General features: G+C 42.0%; 1 protein-coding gene across 7 annotated transcripts in view; it reads left to right on the top strand.

Moving 5' to 3' along the window:
• PBX1 (PBX homeobox 1) overlaps positions 1-23,394 on the top strand; it is a 184,241-nt gene that overhangs the window by 17,308 nt on the left and 143,539 nt on the right. For 6 of the 7 annotated variants that reach the window (XM_056523308.1, XM_056523310.1, XM_056523306.1 and 3 more), the window contains exon 2: positions 17,936-18,009. In XM_056523308.1, the coding sequence (XP_056379283.1) occupies positions 17,936-18,009 (74 nt within the window). Of the gene's footprint in view, positions 1-6,183; positions 6,262-17,935; positions 18,010-23,394 lie in introns of those variants that run through there. The other variant, XM_056523309.1, reaches the window with a different exon arrangement.

Genomic DNA, 23,394 nt, shown 5'->3' with positions numbered 1-23,394 from the left:
ACCGCCATTAGTTAGGCTACTTTCACACTAATGTTGTCGCGCAGTAAAATGACGGCTGTGAAATTAAAAAAAATGTTTTTAAAATAACGGCCGTTCTTGATGGGGCGCAACGGTAGTGTGAAAGTAACCAACGGCTGTCCGGGTATGTTGGGAGTTGGAGTTTGGCAACAGCTGGAGGCACCCTGGTTGGGAAACCCTGTACTAGCTGTTTGGAAGCAATTATGTGAATTAGTCTTATACAGAAAACATTCTCTTCTTTATATAGTATACAAGAAAAATTTTGAGAGTTGAGTGCAAAAAAAACACCCAAGTGTCTAAGCTAAATGCCTTGGTCTGGCGGCAAACAGACAAAAGTTGGGTAAAAACTTGGCATGCATTGGGCACTTTTTTTGGAGTATATCTCTGTAGCAACATTGGTCTCCAAACTGGTGTGGTTTTGGGGGGGGGGGGGGGGAGGGATTTGTCGCTTTAAGACATTGTAGCCTGCCTCACGGCCTTAAAGGGCTATTCCAGGCCAAAACTTTTTTTTATATATATCAACTGGCTCCGGTTAAAAAATCTTAATCCTTCCAATAGTTATTAGCTTCTGAAGTTGAGTTGTTGTTTTCTGTCTAACTGCTCAATGATGATGTCATGTCCCGGGAGCTGTGCATGATGGGAGAATATCCCCATAGGAACTACACAGCTCCCGGGACGTGACATAATCATTGAGCAGTTAGACAGAAAACAAAAACTCAACTTCAGAAGCTAATAACTATTGGAAGGATTAAGATTTTTTTAATAGAAGTAAGTTACAAATCTGTTTAACTTTCCGGAGCCAGTTGAGATATATAAATAATATAATATATAATATATATAAATATAATATAATATATATAAATATATAATATATATATAATATATATATATATAATATAATATATATATATATATATATATATATATATATATATATATATATATATATATATATATATATATAATATAATATAATATAATATATTCTGGAATACCCCTTTAACCCCTTAAGGACCCGGGCTTTTTCCGTTTTTTCATTTTCAATTTTTCCTCCTTAACTTTAAAAAATCATAACTCTTAAAAATTTTCACCTAAAATTATATATAATGGCTTAATTTTTGCGTCACTAATTCTACTTTGTAATGACATTAGTCATTTTACCCAAAAATCTACGGTGAAACGGGAAAAAAAATCAATGTGCGACAAAATTGATGAAAAAACACTATTTTGTAAGTTTTGGGGGCTTCTATTTTTACGCAGTACATTTTTTGTCAAAAATGATACCTTATCTTTATTCTGTAGGTCCATACGGTTAAAATGATCCCCTACTTATATAGGTTTGATTTTGTATCACTTCCGAAAAAAATCATGAATACATGCAGGAAAATTTATACGTTTAAAATGGTCATTTTCTGACCCCTATAACTTTTTTATTTTTCTGTGTTCAGGGCGGTTTGAGGACTCATTTTTTGCGCCGTCATCTGAAGTTTTTAGCGGTACCATTTTTGTTCTGATTAGACTTTTTGATCACTTTTTATTCACTTTTTTTGTGGTATAAAAAGTGATCAAAAATGCGCTATTTTGGACTTTGGAATTTTTTTGCGCGTACGCCATTGAACGAGCGGTTTAAAAAGCGGTATATTTTTATAATTCAGACATTTCCGCACACGGCAATACCACATATGTTTATTTTTATTATTATTTACATAATGTTTTTTTTATTTTTGGAAATGCCGGGTGATTTAAACTTTTATTAGGGGAAGGGATAATTGAAAGGGTTAATGATTTTTTTTACACTTTTCTTATGCAACATTATAGCTCCTATAGGGGGGGCTATAACATTGCATTAACTGATCTTTTACACTGATTGATCTATCTCCATAGGAATGGATCAATCAGTGTTTTCGGCGATTGAATGCTCAAGCCTCGATCTCAGGCTTGAAGCATTCATTCGGCGATCGGACAGCGCAGGAGAAGGTAAGAAGATCTCCTCCTGTGCTACAGCTGTTCGGGATGCCGCGATTATACCGCGGCGATCCCGAACAGCTTCCTGAGCTAGCCGGGCACTTTTACTTTCGTTTTTAGCCGCGCGGCTCAGCTTTGAGCGCGCGGCTAAAGGGTTAATAGCGCGCGGCACAGCGATCAGTGCCGCGCGCTATTAGAGGCGGGTCCTGGCTTCACTATGACGACGGGCCCGCCGCGATATGATGCGGGGTCACCGTGTGACCCCGCGTTATATCGCAGGACCGGGACCCATGACGTATGCATACGTCATGGGTCCTTAAGAGGTTAAAGCATACCCGTCAGATCCAACAAAAAAAAACTTTATTTTTTAATATATCACTCAGTACCTAATCCTGACCATGTACATCTAATTTTTATGTGTCTAGCATCTTTATTTATTTATTACACTTTTAATTTAGCTCACTAGTCTGAATTCCTCTAAAAGTGAGGGGGCGTGGCCTCACTGTGCAGGTCTCCGCCCCCCTCCCTCAGTATACTATCTGCTCACATCTCCCCTAGCATTAGCAAAACTACAACTCCCAGCATGTCCTCACTGACAGTAGCGGGACACAAGATGACAGTGGAGGATTTTTCCTCCAGATCTGAGCCCTGCGCTCACAGCTGTCAATCAAGGATTTGTGTCCATGACGTAGGTGATGACTCATGGACACAGCAGGACTAGTAAGTGTCCAAGCAGGCGGGGGGGGAAGCAGTTGTGTGACTGGATTTTTCCGTATGAAATACTGAACATTTACTAATGAAAGCAATTGCAAAACCTATTGATTATACATGCTTTACAACTTATCAAAAGTTTTTGTATCTGACAGCGCCCATTTAACTCCCTCCACGTCCTCATGGCTCCGTCTGTCACCTCCACGTAAGCGACTGCATCATGTGTGTCATTTGCGCGGAGTAGTGTGTAAACATATTTTCTTTTACAACGTGTGAATGTGTAAAGTGCTATGAAATCTGCCGTTGCTAAGCTTTCCTAAGCTCTGTGCAAATGAGTCCCGTATGAAGGGAAAAAAAATAAAAAAATAAATCCCGCTTCTGTGGAAAGAAATCGAGCTTCATTTCAAAGCCACCACAGAAAAGTGCCGAGTGAATTTTATTCTATTCTTCGGCGCACACGCATTTAGGAAGGAAAACTATCATTTTCTCTCAAATTGCAGCCGGAGGTTTTTTTTTTTACCTCTTGGGGGGAAAGTAAAAGAAATAAAACTTAATACATGCAGATCTAAATAGGAAAAAAAAACGGAATTTGTAAAACGCGCCAGTTAATCGCCATGTTAAGAAAGATACGCTAGATATGGTTGGCACTGCAATGTCTTCTATAAACCGGTCTCCTCTCTACGCGTGGCATCTCTGTGGGCCATGAGAAGGGTTGTCACCTGGTGTTGCACCACCTATACCATAGCCCTGTTCTGATGAGGGGTCGGAAAAGTTACACCTATAACCCCACTGCGGTGTGTCCCAACTAGGGTGCCTCCAGCTGCTGCAAAACTACAACTCCCAGCATCCTCAACTCACAAAGAGTCCTCCAGAAGAAGAAAACCCTCTTGGAGAGTAATCCGATGAGGCAGGGTGTCTACAGCTGTTGCAAAACTACAACTCCCATCATGCCACAGCTGTAAACACCCTGCTGTGGTGATCCAGAGGAAGGCAAAATACGTCATAAAAAATCTTATCCCCTATCAAAAGGATAATGGGGGGGATAAGATGTATGATCGCAGGGGTCCAGCCACTTTGGACCCCCTTGATCTCCAGCACCCTAGACATCTGTGCACGGAGCGAACTCCGCTCCGTGCCGGATTCCCTGGTGACTACAGCTGCCACGCCCCCTCTCACAGACATAAATGGAGGGGGCGTGGCGTGGTGTGACATCACGAACACGGAAGCTCCGAGCTTCCATATTCCGGACACTGCCACTGCCGGCCTGAAGACCCCCATGATCATACATCTTATCCACTATCTTTTGGAAAGGGGATAAGATTTTTTTTTTCTTTGCGGCGGAGTACCCCTTTTAAAGGAGTAGTCAAGTTTCGAAAAATGTATCCCCTATCCAAAGGATTCAGGTCGTGGGGTCCGAACAATGGGACTCCTATTACCAGCTGTGGGCGAGGAACTGAGGAGGAGCAGGGATTAAAGGGGTACTCCGCTGGAAAACATTATTATCGTTATTATTATTATTATTATTTTTTAAATCAACTGGTGCCAGAAAGTTAAACAGACTTGTAAATTAGTTCTAATTAAAAATCTTAATGCTTCCAGTACATATCAGTTGCTATATACTACAGAGCAAGTTCTTTTCTTTTTGAATTTCCTTTCTGTCTGACCACAGTGCTCTCTGCTGACACCTCTGTCCATGTCAGGAACTGTCCAGAGCAGGATAGGTTTGCTATGGGGATTTGCTTCTACTCTGGACAGTTCCTGACATGGACAGAGGTGTCAGCAGAGAGCACTGTGGTCGGACAGAAAGGAAATTCAAAAAGAGTAGAGCTTCTTCTGCGGCATACAGCAGCTGATAAGTACTGGAAGGATTAAGATTTTTTAAATAGAAGTGATTTGCAAAACTGTTTAACTTTCTCGCACCAGTTGATTAAAAAAATTAAATAAAAATGTTTTCCAGCGGAGTACCCCTTTTTAAAAGTCATAAAGAACTTGTTTTTAGTGGCATAATGGATAACGCATTTTAAAGGTCTCCCTTGGTGCGGTTTATGAGACCTGTGATCGGACTGGGGCGAACATGGAAATATTAGCCATTTTACGCTTCTCTGAAACTTGTCTCTGCTTGTGTTCACACACTGGATCCACTGTAGAGAAGAACGAGTAGCACGGTAGCACGCTTCATACCCTTTTTCGCATCGATTTTGCAACCTCAGTACCGAGACCCTGACGGATCATAACGTTTAACATGTCTGTCACATATCAAAAGTGCCATGCTGGGAGTTGTAGTTTTTGTAACACTCTGGATGTCCGCAGTTCGGAGACCATTGCCTTAGACTAGTGTTTCCCAAGCAGGGGGCCTCCAGGTGTTGCAAAACTACATCTCCCAGCATGCCCGGACAGCCTTCGGCTGTCCGGGCATGCTGGGAGCTGTAGTTTTGCATTCGGCTGTCTGGGCATGCTGGGAGTTGTAGTATTGCAACAGCTGGAGGCACCCTGCTTGGGAAATACTGGTCTAAGGCAATGGTCTCCGAACTGCAGTCATCCAGAGTGTTACACAAACTACAACTCCCAGCATGGCACTTTTGATATGTGACAGACATGTTAAACGTTATGATCGGTCCGGGTCTCAGTGCTTCGGCTGTCCGGGCATGCTGGGAGTTGTAGTTTAGCATTCGGCTGTCTGGGCATGCTGGGAGTTGTAGTTTTGCAACAGCTGGAGGCACCCTGCTTGGTAAATACTGGTCTAAGGCAATGGTCTCCGAACTGCGGTCATCCAGAGAGTTACACAAACTACAACTCCCAGCATGGCACTTTTGATATGTGACAGACATGTTAAACGTTATGATCGGTTCGGGTCTCAGTGCTTCGGCCTTTGGCTGTCCGGGCATGCTGGGAGTTGTAGTTTTGCATTGGGCTGTCTGGGCATGCTGGGAGTTGTAGTTTTGCAACAGCTGGAGTCACCCTGCATGGGAAACACCACCCTAGACAAATAATTAGAGATGAGCGAACTTACAGTAAATTCGATTTGTCACGAACTTCTCGGCTCGGCAGTTGATGGCTTATCCTGCATAAATTAGTTCAGCTTTCAGGTGCTCCCGTGGGCTGGAAAAGGTGGATACATTCCTAGGAAAGAGTCTCCTAGGACTGTATCCACCTTTATCAGCCCACCGGAGCACTAACTGAGCACTAGCTGAACTAATTTATGCAGGAAAAGACATCAACTGACATCAACTGCCGAGCCGAGAAGTTTGTGACGAATCTAATTTACTGTAAGTTCTCTCATCTCTACAAATAATCTTTGACAATGGTCCACCTTGTTCTAAGTTGCGTGCTTCCTATTCCTTTTATTATTGTCCCTATGCAAGGGCAGCCATTACTGTGTAGCCATAGAAACACATGCTGACAAAATCAACCAATCAGCTTCCAGCTTTCATTTTTTCCAGCATTGGTTAGAAAGTGAAAGAAGGCATCTGATTGGTTGCTAAGAGGGGATCTCACACTGTCCTTAGCAACCGGATACTTGTACACTTTGTAATAGTATGAGCTGTTTAATATGAGGCCTTATATACTGTATGTATTACTATTAGAATAGTCATGCATATTCCTTTTTCTTTTGTAAATTTTTTTGTTTGCTTTTTAGTTATTTTTATTTTAATTTTTATTATATATATATATATAATTTTTTTTATTTTTTATTTTTTTTTGATTTAGTAAAAAAAGCAGTCAACCAAAATATTAATTATTTAGGTACATTGAGTATGTTCACACAGGCCTAATCGGATGCTGACAATATAATGTAGGTGCTTGTACAATAAGGGCGCGTTCCCACAGGGCGTATACGCAGCGTATTTGACGCTGCGCAAAATTTACTGCAGCAGCGGGAAATACGCTGCGTATTCCTTGCTCACTATACACACAGGGCTTTTCGGCAGCAGTCCTATACTACACGCATAGGACTGCTGCCGGAAAGCCCTGTGTGTATAGTGAGCAAGGAATACGCAGCGTATTTCCCGCTGCTGCAGTAAATTTTGCGCTGCGTCAAATACGCTGCGTATACGCCCTGTGGGAACGCACCCTAAAGGGCATCATACGTCTATAGTAGGTGTCCGTGTTGTGAAAACAGAGAAAATTACAGCAAAGAGGCGTTCACAAGCAGTATCTGTGTTGAGGTCTGGCGCTCCTCGCCATCCTCGATAATAAGCATGGCTTGTCCTCTTTTGGTGAGACCTACATCAAGTCTTGAAGGGGTATTCCAGGGAAAAAACTTTTTTAAAATTTTTTTTTTTATTTCAACTGGCTCCAGAAAGTTACAGATTTGTAAATCACTTCTATTGAAAAATCTTAATGCTTTCAAAAATTCAGCTGCTGAAGTTGAGTTGTTGTTTTCTCTCTAGCAACAGTGCTCTCTGCTGACATCTCTGTCTGTCTCGGGAACTGCACAGAGTAGAAGAGGTTTGCTATGGGGATTTGCTTCTAAACTGGGCGGTTGCCGAGACAGGTGTCATCAGAGAGCACTTAGACAGAAAAGAACAGCTCAACTGCAGCAGCTCATAAGTACTGAAAGGATTAAGATTGTTTTAATAGAAGTAATTTACAAATCTGTTTAACTTACTGGAGCCAATATATATATGTATATATATATATATATATATATATATATATATATATATATATATATATATATATATAATATGTGTTTTCCCTGGATAACCCCTTTATGCCAGCACCATTGATTTGAGTGCGCCCCCTTTTGAATCGATTGCGTAGGCGCAAGACTTGTGTATGGGGTTAGGAAGGGGGGGAGGATAGGTGTGGAATGCCAGACCGCAGCACTGATGCATCTAGCGAACACCTCTTTGTGGCACTTTTTATCCCTTTTGACAACATGGACACCCATCACAGATGTATCATTCGCTTTTGCCAGCAGCTCCGATCACATCCAATTGAGCATGTGTGAACACACCCCAAAAACTTACCTAAATTTTCCCAGTTTTGACAACATAGACAACTAAGGCTATGTCTACATCCGCGTTCGAGCTTCAGCGCAGGATCCGTTTTATTAGCTAGTCCTAAGCGGACAATAAAATGCTGCAACAAGCAATTATTAATATTATAAGTTTTTTTTTTAACCGGTCATATCCTGCGTACACCACATGTCTAGGGCTGGTTCACATCTATACCACGGCGGCACAGCAGGCGATACGTTTAAACGGTACCTAAACATATGCTGTATTATACCCATACACTTCCATTATGCCAAGGTAGATGTATGGTGTGGTATAGGTCTGTGTACGTGTGTGTATGTGTGTATATGTGTGTGTGTGTATATATATATATATAAATTATTTTTTTTAATATACATTTGGGGCAGGGTCACAAGGGTGCATCTGCAGCATATTTCAGGTAGTAGTGGCGGATTTACCGCTGTATAAATCCGCAGCTAAAATCGGGCACACAGAGCTATCTGGCCATAGCAGATAGCTCGCTCTGCTGTCAGCGCATCCGCAGCGTGAAATTCACTGCGGATGCGCCCTGTGTGACCTTGCCCTTTTTTAAGTGTATGCAAAAAATAAAAACACATGAAAAAAAAAATTTGTATACCACAAAATCGCATGCAGCAGTGAGCCAAATTAGTCTTGTTTTGGTACATCTGTTTGTGGTTTACCACATAAGTGTGTGGCATAACTTACCCGTCAACGTATATATCCCGACGTACTGTAGTGGTATAGATGTGAACGAGCCCTTAGGCCAGTGTTTCCCAACCAGGCTGCCTCCGGCTGTTGCAAAACTACAACTCCCAGCATGCCCGGACAGCCTCTGGCTGTCCGGGCATGTTGGGAGTTGTAGTTTTGCAACAGCTGGAGGCACCTTGTTTAGGCTATGTTCTTGCTGTTGTGTTTGCAGTTTTGTGAGCTGGTGGTGCAGGGTCGGTCAAGTGCTGCTGGGATCTGTTGTACCCTGGATCCAGAGCAGTCTGGCGGCTTACGGTGCAGAAGCAATGCTACAGAGGTGATGAGAGCACTAAAGGAAATAACATTTTAACCTTGCGTAGCGGAGCCGTCTCTGTCAGGTAGCCTTTTAATACTGCGGTGTTTTAGAGAAGTGTTTTGGACTCTATCAGACAAGGAATAATTTTCTGCTTGCACCTAATATAGAAATCTGCCTCTTCAATCTGACACTGATAGACAGAGAAAATGACTCCACGGAGCGGCGCGGTGTCATCCAGGGTTCGCCCGCCGTTCACGGAACTCTTTGCTTCTAGTCCTGGTGCATGTGGTAGAATGGACTGTAAAGCCGGGCCATACACTGATCAATTCCTCTGAACAATAAAAAAAAATATTTAAAAAATGAAAAAAATTAAATAATAATAATAATAATAAAAAAAAATTATATATATCATTATTTATTATTATTAATATGAACTAAATAGAAATATAAAAAAATATATATTTATTTTTATTTATATAATATATATAATTTTTTTAAATAAGTGTGTGTATATATAATATTTATTATATAGATATATAATAATTATATATAATAAAATATATAATTTATATGTAATAATGTAATATTAATTATTTTATTTTTTATATTTCATAATAAAAATTTTTTTATATTTCTATTTAGTTCATATTAATATTAAGATATATATATATATATCTTATTAATATTAATATGAACTAAATAGAAATATAAAAAAATTATATATACGGTAATATAATTTTTTTTAAATAAAAGTATATATATTAATTATATAGATATATAATAATTATATATAATAAAATATATATAATTTATTATATGCAATATTTATAAAAAAAAATTATATTTCATAATAAAAAAATTATATATATATATATATATATATATATATAACACTATTAATATTAATATGAACTACGGTAAATAGAAATATAAAAAATATATTTCTTTTTTTTTTTTATAAAAGTATATATATATATAGATATATAATAAAATATTTTTTTTTATTTTTTTTAAGATTTCATAATAATTATATATATACATTTTTTTTTTTTTTTTTTTTGCATCTTTTAATACAAATGTTCAATACAGAATAGTCTGGTGTTGCATGTAAACATTTTTAAATTTTTTTTTTATATTTTTTTATTTATTACATGTAACACCAGGACGTGTATTTAAAAGATGCAAAAAATAAATACATTTCGAACTGCACGGCCGACTGTAAGGTAACGTGATTGCACTACTACAGCTCACACTGTCACAATAGAACTGACTATCTAGCTCTGGTTAGTCAGTGGAAACGGTCGGCAGGTTTCCCAATCCCCGCTAGCGTTGCTGAGCTCCTATAACGCATAAGGACACTTAGGAGTCTAGTATATGGCCTACACGTTCCAGTATTCGGTACTACAAGTTTCCAGGCAGTGCCAAGTTCTGGGACGTACAGAATTGTGAATGCAGCTCTAGATGATGATACAGGGTGTTATTAATGGTTAGGACGAGGCAATGCAAGATTATTTAGGCTATGTTCACATGGCGTTTTTCAATGCGATTCTGCTGCACGTGCATGCGGCGGAATTTATTTAAAGAAACCGTCCATTTTTATTTTATTTTTTTGGCTGTGCTTTCACTTTTTTTGTGTTGCGGTCTTATAATTGGTTTCTGTATTTGATCATTCTGGTATCCAGGACCAGAATCCGCACCCACCTATATTGGAAAGATGCCGGGGCCCACTGCTGTCCACATACAACATTCAGGGCATATACCTGGCGTCACTCCCCTGCCATTTTGCATTACCACGCTTACTGCTGTGTCTCCATGGCTTCGGCTTCTGTCGGGAGTTCTTCTCTGCCCCTTCTAGAGTTGCCACCTTTTTTGCAAAAAAAAAATACTGTCCGTGTTAATTTGCATAATTAATTAAATATGCGTGACATCACAGGGATACACATATGCGATGGAAATTTTGTCCTATTATGACCCCTATAACTTCTTTATTTCTCCTTATACGGGCCTCTATGAGGGATCTTTTTTGTGCCCTAATCTCTAGTTTTTAACAGGACAATTATTATTTTTTTTTTTTACTTTTTGATCGCTTTTTATTTTTTTTTTAAGTTAAATTCGCAAGTTGCAGTTAGTTACTAACTACAACTCCTAGCATGCCCTGATACAGCCACTGGCTATACAGCATGTTGTACTTTATGGTAGTATATAGTGGGGATCGACCGATTATCGGTATGGCCGATATTATTGTCCGATAATCACGATTTTGGGCATTATCGGTGTCGGCAATTACCTTGCCGATAATGCCCCGACCCGCCGCACCGCGTCGCACCGCCCCGGCCCCATTGCCTCCCCCATCCCCGGTTTTATAATTACCTGTTCCCGGGGCCCACGCTACTTCTTGCTCCTCCTGCGTCCTGCCTTACGCTGTGCGCAATGACGAGTGATGTGATGTGCGCGATGTGACGTCACAGTCAGTGCGCACAGTGACAGTTCAGGAGGACGCCACAGGAGCCAGATGTAGAGTGGACCCCGAGAACAGGTAATTATAAAACCGGGGATGGGGGAGGCAATGGGGCCGGGTCGGGGGGGCGGTCGCGGTGATAGGTCTCAGGACCCCCGAACAGGCAGGGGGAGAGAAGCGGGTGGCGGCGGCCTATGGCACCGCAAAAGCCACTGCAGTGCATTGCTTTAAAGCGCCCGCTTTAAATCACTGATCTGCAGCGGTGTCGCGGGGGGATAAATAGCCGATAACTTATACCGGAATATCGGTATAAGTTATCGGCTATCGGCCCTAACCTGCACCAATTATCGTATCGGCCCTAAAAAAACGATATCGGTCGATCCCTAGTATATAGTATAAGTCAGTGTTTCTAAACAAGGGTGCCTCCAGCTGTTAAAAAAAATACCACTCCCAGCATGTTGTACTGTATAGTAGTATATAGTAAAAGTCAGTGTTTCCCATCAAGGGTGCCTCCAGCTGTTGCAAAACTGCCACTCCCAGCATGCCCGGACAGCCGTTGGCTGTCCGGGCATGCTGGGAGTGGTAGTTTTGCAACAGCTGGAGGCGTTCTGGTTAGGAAACACTGGTATAGTATATGGTGCAACATTACGGGAGTTAGAGGATTGGTTGGATAAATATCGGCCATTGTATTGCTGGTATTGTTAATATAAAAATACCGGCAGTGTGGCCAAAATACCGACTGAGCCGGTTAAATACCCTTTTGTGTCAGGGTAATGGTACCAAGGTGCATAGTGCTTTCAGAGCGCCATTGCACCACTCACTGTGCCCCAGCCCTAACCCTCTTTCATCTGTGGCACAGAGGAGGGATGACCAACAAGGTGAGCATAGTGCAAACCAGTAGATCAGTATGGACGGCGCAGGATCCCAAGTACATGATTGAAATGCACATAAGCCAGAAAAAGACTCAAGCCTTGGTCCCCTGCTTTACTCCTCGGTTATACGAAGGGAGTTCTCTGCCTCCTCGGGTCAGGGCACCGTTACCGTGGTGCACAGTGCATGCAGAACGCCATTACAATACTGACTCTGCCCCAATCATAAGCCTCTTTCTTCTGCGGAGCCAGAGAACCAGCACAGGGGAAGGACAACCTATAGGTAGATCAGTATGGACGGCACAGAACCCCAAGTACATGATCGAAATACACATAAGGGAAAACGGGCACAAGCAACGAGGTGTGGGAGGAGCACTGCACAATTTAAAGGGGTACTCCCCTGGAAAAGATTTATTATTATTATTATTATTAATAATCATTCTTTATTTATTTTAATCAGCTGGTGCCAGAAAGTTAAAGGGTTAGTACAGTGCTGAAAAACGTATCCCCTATCCTAAGTTTCAGATCGTGGGGGGTCCGACCGCTGGGGCACCCCTGCGATCTCCTGTACGGGGCCCCGGCTCGCTGGCCAGATAGCGGGTGTCGACCACCGCCCGAAGCGGCGGCCAACATGCCCCCTCAATACAGCGCTTTGGCAGAGACGGAGATTGCCGAAGGCAGTGCTCCGACTCTGCCATAGAGTTGTATTGAGGGGGTGTGTCAGCCGCCGCTTAGTGCTGCCGGGGGCCCCGTACAGGAGATCGCGCGGGGGACCCCCCACGATCTGAAACTTATCCCCTATCCTTAGGATAGGGGATAAGTTTTGTCGGTACTGGATATCTCCTTTTAAACAGATTTGTAAATTGACTTCTATTTAAAAAATCTTAATCCTTCCAGTACTTATCAGCTTCTATTTGCTCCACAGGAAGTTCTCTTCTTTTTGAATTTCCTTTCCGTCTGACCACAGTGCTCTCTGCTGACATCTCTGTTCATTTTAGGAACTGTCCAAAGTAGGAGCAAATCCCTATAGCAAACCTCTCCTGCTCTGGACAGTACCTAAAATGGACAGAGGTGTCAGCAGAGAGCACTGTGGTCAGACTGAAAAGGAAATTCAAAAAGAAAAGAACTTCCTGTGGAGCAAATAGAAGCTAAGTACTAGAAGGATTAAGATTTTTAAATAGTCATTTACAAATCTGTTTAAAGGGGTACTCCGGTGGAATTTTTTTTTTTTTTAATTGGTGCCAGAAAGTTAAACAGATTTGTAAATGACTTCTATTAAAAAATCTTAATCTTTCCAGTACTTATTAGCTGCTGAATACTACAGAGGAAATTATTTTCTTTTTGGAACACAGAGCTCTCTGCTGACATTACGAGCACAGTGCTCTCTGCTGACATCTCTGTCCATTTTAGAAACTGTCCAGAGCAGCATATGTTTGCTATGGGGATTTTCTCCTACTCTGGGCAGTTCTTAAAATGGACAGAGATATCAGCAGAGAGCACTGTGCTCGTGATTCAGCAGAGAGCACTTTTCCAAAAAGAAAATAATTTCCTCTGTAGTATTCGGCAGCTAATAAGTACTGGAAGGATTAAGATTTTTTAATAGAAGTCATTTACAAATCTGTTTAAAGGGGTACTCCACTAGAAGAAAAATGAAATAAACTGGTGCCAGAAAGTTAAACATATTTGTAAATTACTTCTATTTAAAAATCCCAATCCTTTCAGTACTTATCAGCTGCTGTATACTACATTGGAAGTTCTTTCCTTTTTGAATTTCCTTTCTGTCTGACCACAGTGCTAGAGATGAGTGAACTTACAGTAAATTCGATTCGTCACAAACTTCTCGGTTCAGCAGTTGATTACTTTTCCTGCGTAAATTAGTTCAGCTTTGCGATGCTCCGGTGGGCTGGAAAAGGTGGATACAGTCCTAGGAGACTCTTTCCTAGGAATGTATCCATCTTTTCCAGCCCACCGGAGCACCTGAAGGCTGAACTAATTTACGCAGGAAAAGTCATCAACTGCCGAGCCGAGAAGTTTGTGACAAATCGAATTTACTGTAAGTTCGCTCATCTCTAGTTACCACTACTCACCTATGCACAACTTTTTTACTTCACATCGAATACAGTGAAATCTCCGCACGGCGTTCGCCACTAAAGGCTTCGTTGTCCTTTTCTGAGCACCGCGTCACGCACTACATACCAACGGATTAATCCAAAGAGTTTACTTCCTCTGGATTATTCTGTATAACCCCTCTGTACCTCACATCTGCACAATGTTTTTATTGGCCTATTGTGTGCCTTCCCGCTAATGCATTCCTTTTACATTAGCAATCGATAGTAGAGCGAGGGATAGTCAGTAATAGAAAGTAGAGGGGGGGAGCGAGCCGGGGAGGTTGCGCTCTGTCATGGAGGTTAGAACACGAACGCCATTTAGTTACTTATGTCGGAGTCTCCAGGATCTCGGTGAGGACGACCCCCGGTTATGGCCAAGTAGCTGTGAAGTTTGACTTTTTTTCTTTTATTTACGCTTTTATCTAGAGATGAGCGAACTTACATTAAATTCGATTCGTCACGAACTTCTCGGCTCGGCAGTTGATGACTTTTCCTGCGTAAATTAGTTCAGCTTTCCGGTGCTCCGGTGGGCTGGAAAAGGTGGATACATTCCTAGGAAAGAGTCTCCGAGGACTGTATCCACCTTTTCCAGCCGCCCACGGGAGCACCTGAAAGCTGAACTAATTTATGCAGGATAAGTCATCAACTGCCGAGCCGAGAAGTTCGTGACGAATCGAATTTACTGTAAGTTCGCTCATCTCTACTTTTATCCTTTCTTCTGCTGCATGCGGTGATCTTTTGCATTTCAGCATTTTGTCGTAATGGTATCGAATTTGCATATTTTTATCCCCCCCACCCCACTTTTCGGTTAATAGAACGAGATACCTACCTGTAAATTGTGTAATTATCGCGCACGTCCAATATTCCTTCGTGTTTTTTTTTTTTATTAGATATGTAATGGCGTCGTGTGGAATGATACGGTAGACGCGGTCACAATTACATAATTACCAAATAAACTGAGATTACGACAGGAGCCATGCCAAGGGCAGAGTCGCGGGGAACTGCCGGAATATACGGCTCAGCTTTTGTGGAGTGTATTAAAAAAAAAAAAAAAAATAAATATATATATATATATATATATATATATATAATATATATATATATATATATATATATATATATATATATATATATATATATATATACTAGGCTATGACTTTCTGCGCCGAAGTTGACGTATGGTGGAGATGTAAAAGCCCCTCGGTGTGTCAATTTCTGTTGCGGATTTTTGCTGTGAAATTAAAAAAAAAATTTTTTTTGGCTTTTTGGAGCGTCGCAGGGGGGGGGGAAATCTGCGATGAATGTACGGAATTGTTCACGTTACGCGTAGAGTTGCCACTGGACGTTATTTTATCGACACAGCCGGTGTTTTGGCCACCCTGCCGGTATTGTTATATTAAATATACCGACAATGCAATGGCCGGTATTTATCCAAACAATCCTCCAACTCCCGGAATGTTGCACCATGTACTATACTAGTGTTTCCCAACCAGAGCACCTCCAGCTGTTGCAAAACTACAACTCCCTGCATGCCCGGACAGCCAACGGCTGTCCGGGCATGCTGGGAGTTGTAGTTTTGCAACAGCTGGAGGCACCACTGGCTGGGAAATCCTGACCCATACAATATACCGCTATATAGTCAAACATGCTGGGAGTTGTAGTTTTGCAACAGCTGGAGGCACCACTGGCTAGGAAATCCTGACCTGTACTATATACCACTATATAGTCCAAGATGCTGGGAGTTGTAGTTTTGCAACATCTGGAGGCACCTCTGGCTGGGAAATCCTGACCTATACAATATACTGCTGTATAGTCGGACATGCTGGGAGTTGTAGTTTTGCAACAGCTGGAGGCACCACTGGCTGGGAAATCCTGACCTATACAATATACCGCTATATAGTAAGACATGCTAGGAGTTGTAGTTTTGCAACAGCTGGAGGCACCACTGGCTGGGAAACCTTGACCTGTACTATATACCACTATATAGTCCAAGATGCTGGGAGTTGTAGTTTTGCAACAGCTGGAGGCACCACTGGCTAGGAAATCCTGACCTATACAATATACCGCTATATAGTCAGACATGCTGGGAGTTGTAGTTTTGCAACAGCTGGAGGCACCACTGGCTGGGAAACCCTGACCTGTACTATATACCACTATATAGTCCAAGATGCTGGGAGTTGTAGTTTTGCAACAGCTGGAGGCACCTCTGGCTGGGAAATCCTGACCTATACAATATACCGCTGTATAGTCGGACATGCTGGGAGTTGTAGTTTTGCAACAGCTGGAGCCACCGCTGGTTGGGAAATCCTGACATATACAATATACCGCTATATAGTAAGACATGCTAGGAGTTGTAGTTTTGCAACAGCTGGAGGCACCACTGGCTGGGAAACCTTGACCTGTACTATATACCACTATATAGTCCAAGATGCTGGGAGTTGTAGTTTTTGCTTGGGGTGGCTGCTGAGCCACAAGCTGTATCAGGACATGCTGGGAGTTGTAGTTAGTAACAAACTGCAACTCCCAAATTTCATAAATTTATTTATTTTCTATTAAAAAGCAATCAAAAAAGATCAAACCTCAAAACAAAAATGGTCCTGTTAAAAACTACAGATTGGGACGCAATAAATGTTGCCCTCGTAAGGAGAAATAAAAAAGTTATAGGGGCCGGAAAAAGACCAAAATTTTCCCAGCATATGTGTATCCTGTTATATTACACATATGTAATTATGCAAATTAGCAGGGACGGTATTTTTTTTTTTTTTTTTGCAAGAAAGGTGGCGACCCTAGTTACGCAGAATCGCAACGGAAACCGCTGCTGGTGGACTTCATCTAGGCACAAGATAGCCGTCGGCTGAACGCTTGTTTTGGTCCTGGTCGTCTGGACAATTGCGCGTTTACTATGTGTTCTGGGGATCTGATTCCAGTCTTCTCTGGTGGCGACTCGTAGGATTGAGCAATTGAAATGCAACATGGCTGATCCTTCTCTCCTCCGACATCTGGGGAGGGTCGGGAGGCCTTCATATACATTGGGCTAGGTTCGATGTTTTGTGGCACGTATATGTCAGCACGCTGTCCAACTGGGGTGCCGACATAAACCTAGGCCCAAACATTTATCAAAACCTGTCCAGAGGAAAAATTGCTGAGTTGCCCATAGCAACCAATCAGATCGCTTCTTTCATTTTTGAAAAGGCCTCTGCAAACTGAAAGAAGCGATCTGATTGGTTGCTATGGGCAACTATTCCTCTGGACAGGTTTTGATGAATCTCCCCAGTAGTCCATTAGTGGCTATTAAGTGTTTTTACTTGGGCTTAAAAGTTCAAGTTGGTTGATGTATACGTTTGATGTTTCAAAACTACAACTCCCAGCATGCCCGGACAGCCAACGGCTGTCCGGGCATGCTGGGAGTTGTAGTTTTGCATCATCTGGAGGTCCACAGTTTAGAGACCAATCTGCTTTAGATTGTGGTTTTCAAAACCCCAGTCCACATGTGTTATACTGTTTATTAGCTGGAGATTTTCAGAGTGTGTTACGCACATCTGCGGCAAATTCCACCCAGTCTGAACGCGCCAAAACAATGTAAGGGCTGGTCAAGGAGCAACAAATCAATTAGAAAAAAATAAATAAAAGTTATATATACAATACACCATTCTCACATTAGAATTAAGCAATTTGGCGCTCTGTGGGTTTGCACTCTGCGGGTTTGCGCTCTGTGGGTTTGCACTGCTGCATTCTGTGATTCTGCCATACTGTACACTTTGTTGCTGCTGTTTTTGTGACCCCCGAATCTCATCATCTCCCTTTTTTTTTTCTTTTTGCAGGAAACACGCCCTGAACTGCCACAGAATGAAACCTGCCCTCTTCAACGTGCTTTGTGAAATCAAAGAAAAGACAGGTAAGACGCGGCCGCCATGCTGTGGATTTGGGTCTCTTGGATGAGTTTTAAGATATTTGACCAAAGAATAATGGGGAAGATTGATCAAAAGAAAAAGTTGCTGAGTTGCCCATAGCAACCAATCAGATCGCTTCTTTCATTTTTGAAAAGGCCTCTGAAAATCTGAATGGTTGCCATGGGCAACTAAGCAACTTTTCCTCTGGACAGGTTTTGATAAATCTCCCCCAATATGTTGGCTGAGATGTGGTATCTGGATGTGAGAAAAAGCGGGGGGCCTGCCTGGGGCACTGCCGTCTGAGTCTATTGGTTTTTTACTTTGTGTGTTTTGGTAGCAACTTTTCTTATAGCCAAAGTACAACATAAAATTTGCGTGTACCAGGACGCGCATCGCATGAGAGGTTTTATTTTTTACGTTGTTGTGTTTGAGGTCTGATCACAATGTGTTTTCATTCATAATGCGTTACTGCAGCTCTGTTTCTTCAGCTTGGCTCCTATGTAGAAGCACAAGCTCTCCACCATTATCACTAACTGTGTAAAGATATTAATGTCTGCCACGCTGAGGCTGCATGTACCCAGGTATATTATGCCTCCTGGATCTGATCCTGTATTTGGGCTAAAAATACAACATTTGTATTCACACCAAAGTTTTTTTTTTATTTTTTTTATTTTTTTGGTTCATGTTTTATTATTATTTTTTTTTCCAATTCAAGCTCTTAATGCACATATCCATACAAAGAGCCACCCTGTGATCTCCTGTAAATATACCCTTAGGGCTGTGTTCAGACTTGGCTGACGTGATGCAGGTTTCCACCATAGAGTTGTAGTGAATAGCAAAGACGTTGGTTTAGAAATGAAATGGCGCAGAGTTATTGAGATTGTTGGGATTTTGGAATCCCTATGTATTAGGGTTTTGCTTTCACTTTCTGCCACCTGTTGGTGTTTTTGGTTGGTTGTTCTATTTTTTTTATTTATTTTTTTTATGTTCACCTCTCTGCATTTAGTTGTGCCATTGTGGAACAATTTGTGCAAAAATTACGGGCAAGGGGTTTCCAACAATTAAAGGAGTTTAATCTGGTGAAAAATAACTTATTCCCCAATCCACAGGATAGGGGTAAGTAGCTGATTGCGGAGGGGTCGACCACTGGGGTCCCCCTCGATCACCTGGACGAGACCCCGGCGCTCTTAGTGGGGAGTGCGTGTGTTCTACCAGTAGATGGTACGCCATCCAAATATTTCTATGGGAGCCTCATTGATGCCCAAGAGCTGTACTCGGGTCTTTTCGGCACTCCCCTAGGTATTAATGGAACATGTGCCGGCTGCAGCTTGTGCCGGGTCCTGTCCTCGTGATCTGGGGGGGGGGACGACGGGGGCGCAATGGTCTACCCCCCCCAGTGATCTACCCCCCCAGTGATCTACCCCCCCCCCCCCCCAGTGATCAGCTACTTATCTAGATCTCTTTTAACAGCATATCCCAGTATCCCCAGCATGTAGCATAAGTGTCTGATCGCATGGGGGGGGGGGGGGGTTGGTTGGTCGACGGCTGGAATCCCCCATGATCTGCAGCGTTGGACTGCACACGTTCCATGCATGGTCTGAGAGCAATGGCACCCCGATAGACCGTGCATGGAATAGAGGATAAACTAAGTGCTGGATAACCTCTTTTAATTAGCTAGTACTTAGGCTATGTTCACACGTGGGAATGTCCGCAGGGAACATGCCGGCGCTAGGACTGCTTGGATGTGCAATGCGTTTCCATGCGGAGTCCGCAGAAAGAATAGACATGTCAATTCTTTCTACAGACACCGGAATTTGAATATCCGTGCCAGATGTTTCCGACGATGTGAACAGCGCAGCAGAATCCCATTGAAATCCAATGTGGGATTCCGCCTGGAAATTCCGTCATGTGAACATAGCCGGAATCATTTACTGTGAGGATGTCTGAGCTGCTTGTCATAGAGGCACAATAAATCTGTCAGAAATATTCAGAACATGATAGAAAAATATATATTAAAAAAAAAGAAAAAAGCACTACGAAAGTTGTCTGCTTTCTGTTTAGAAAATCTGGGCAGAATTTAGAATGTGCCGAATGCTTATTCTGTTGTACAGTTTTATCGTGGTTATCAAAGGAGAAAAAAATGCAATAATATTTGCAATGGTGGTTTGGGTTGCATGCAAGGACTGAGCCTGCCCTCACTCACTATTCATTCACTTCCTCCCTGAGTCTGCTGTGCTGTGCTGGGTCTCTTCATCCAATCACAGCAGGCTGCTCGGTAACCCTCTCCTCTGTTTTCATACTGCAGTCTGATAGGACAGGAGTGAGCACAGAGGAGTGCTAGTCCCACCCTCACTTACTCCCGGTCTGTACTTCTGCTGGAATAAAGATGATACTGTAGCCTAACAGGATTCTTTTCTGGATGTATGGGGACCCCTAGTTTTTTATTTTATTTTTATTTTTTTAAATCTATGAAAAGGAGATACAATTTCTTATGAAGTATATTAGAAAGATTACTGTTTTGCCAAGATGTAAAACATATAAAAGTATCTTGAATCATACAGTGCCCATTTAGTCTTTCCTGATCTGCCATGAAGGGATGTGACACTATGAGCTGTGATGGTGTTCGGAGCCTCAGGATGGGTTGGGGGGGGGGGGGGATTGTGGAATTCCTCTTTTTTTTTTGTCTCTTGTTCGGACTCGCCTCACATTGTACATTCCTGGGGATAGTTGTTCTCTTCTGGATTATCTGATTATCTTCACTTCTCGATCAATGTTTCGTTTTACATCTTCATAAAAGATTGTCGTTGTGTAGCTGCCCGAACGTATCTGAGCCGTGATACCTCAGCAATGTAGAAGAATTCGGCAATGGTTTTCAAATGTATTTTGTATTCTTATTTCTTTAGACCCCTCTTGACTAGTATAGTAACACGGTGCCTGTTTTTGTCCTCCACCCCCTCCTGCTTTGTCTCTACCTCCATCCAGAGCTGTAGTGTTCGTCCTCGCTGAAGGCCATCGTTTAACATATTTGGAAAGGTTATTCCTGACAGAATCTCACCATCTGTAGGTTATAAGCGTCCACGACTAGCTGTGTGTTCCTTCTCTGTTTAACCCCCTTAGCCAGGAGGTCACATTGTGCCTTAAATGTCAAGTCCCCCCCCCCCCCCCCCTCTCTCCAGTTAATCCTTGTCACAACCTTTAAGTACACATTTCCTGGCTTCTTATTATGTTAACCCAGTCAGTGTCAGCGGGTCATGGTAATCTAACGCCAATGAGTTGCCCCTTAGTCAATGATATTTTTCCCTGGAATGACTGATGATGATGATGAGTGGTTCCGTCCAATGGATTTGTTCTTGTACTGAATGTTGGTCTGACCTCCTTAGCTTGGTGGACGATGACTAAACCATCTGACCGTTTGTGTCCATTGACCGCACTGTTCCATTGTTACCTAGGCCGCCATGTGATTGCCAAATAGTGTTAATTATATGGATGGTCCTCGTCACTGACCATATCAGAAGAGGACATGAGGGGCCATGAGCGGAGACCTCCTCTGATAGTATGGAAATGCTACTGAAACATTCTGGATCCCTGGGATTTCTTCAGTGTCCACATGCACTTGACCGTATTATGGCTTTTTATGGTAACTCACATTATATACAGTATATCCCATAGGTGACTCCACCCCTCACATTATATATACAGTATATCCCATAAGTGACTCCACCCCTCACATTATATATACAGTATATCCCATAAGTGAGTCCACCCCTCACATTATATATACAGTATATCCCATAAGTGAGTCCACCCCTCACATTATATATACAGTATATCCCATAAGTGAGTCCACCCCTCACATTATATTCAGTACCTCCCATAAGTGACTCCACCCCTCACATTATATATACAGTATCTCCCATAAGTGAGTCCACCCCTCACATTATATATACAGTATATCCCATAAGTGAGTCCACCCCTCACATTATATATACAGTATATCCCATAAGTGAGTCCACCCCTCACATTATATATACAGTATCTCCCATAAGTGAGTCCCCCCCTCACATTATATATACAGTATATCCCATATGTGACTCCACCCCCTCACATTATATACAGTATATCCCATAAGTGAGTCCACCCCTCACATTATATACAGTATATACCATAAGTGACTCCACCCCTCACATTATATACAGTATATCCCATAAGTGACTCCACCCCTCACATTATATACAGTATATCCCATAAGTGACTCCACCCCTCACATTATATACAGTATATCCCATAAGTGAGTCCACCCCTCACATTATATATACAGTATATCCCATAAGTGACAACACCCCTCACATTATATATACAGTATATCCCATAAGTGACTCCACCCCTCACATTATATATACAGTATATCCCATAAGTGACTCCACCCCTCGCATTATATATACAGTATATCCCATAAGTGACTCCACCCCTCACATTATATATACAGTATATCCCATTAGTGACTCCACCCCCTCACATTATATACAGTATATCCCATTAGTGACTCCACCCCTCACATTATATACAGTATATCCCATAAGTGACTCCACCCCTCACATTATATATACAGTATCTCCCATAAGTGAGTCCACCCCTCACATTATATATACAGTATATCCCATAAGTGACTCCACCCCTCACATTATATATACAGTATATCCCATAAGTGACTCCACCCCTCACATTATATATACAGTATATCCCATAAGTGACTCCACCCCTCACATTATATACAGTATATCCAATAAGTGACTCCACCCCTCACATTATATACAGTATATCCCATAAGTGAGTCCACCCCTCACATTATATATACAGTATATCCCATAAGTGACTCCACCCCTCACATTATATACACAGTATCTCCCATAAGTGACTCCACCCCTCACATTATATATACAGTATATCCCATAAGTGACTCCACCCCTCACATTATATATACAGTATATCCCATAAGTGACTCCACCCCTCACATTATATACACAGTATATCCCATAAGGGAGTCCACCCCTCACATTATATATACAGTATATCCCATAAGTGACTCCACCCCTCACATTATATATACAGTATCCCCCATAAAGGAGTCCACCCGTCACTTCTCTCCTCATACATGCAGTGTATAAGTGCACAGGGATCCGGTTAGAGCGGCGGTTGTGCCATTCGGTATCTGGAGTTCCTATTTTGTCCACCATTCTGTATTCTGGCCTGTATTCTGTGCTCTTCCTGTTACATTATCGCTCTCACCCTCTTATTCGACCTGATCTCCTGTATACTTGTCTTTCCTCCCACGTCAGACCCTATAATACCTATCCCTCTCTCCCTCCATCCCTCTCTCCCTCCCTCTCTCC

This window comes from Hyla sarda, chromosome 6 (genome assembly GCF_029499605.1).
Source record: "Hyla sarda isolate aHylSar1 chromosome 6, aHylSar1.hap1, whole genome shotgun sequence".
Classification (NCBI taxonomy): Eukaryota; Metazoa; Chordata; class Amphibia; order Anura; family Hylidae; genus Hyla; species Hyla sarda.
Note: the sequence above shows the minus strand (reverse complement) of the source record. Positions and strands in the feature narration are given on the sequence as shown.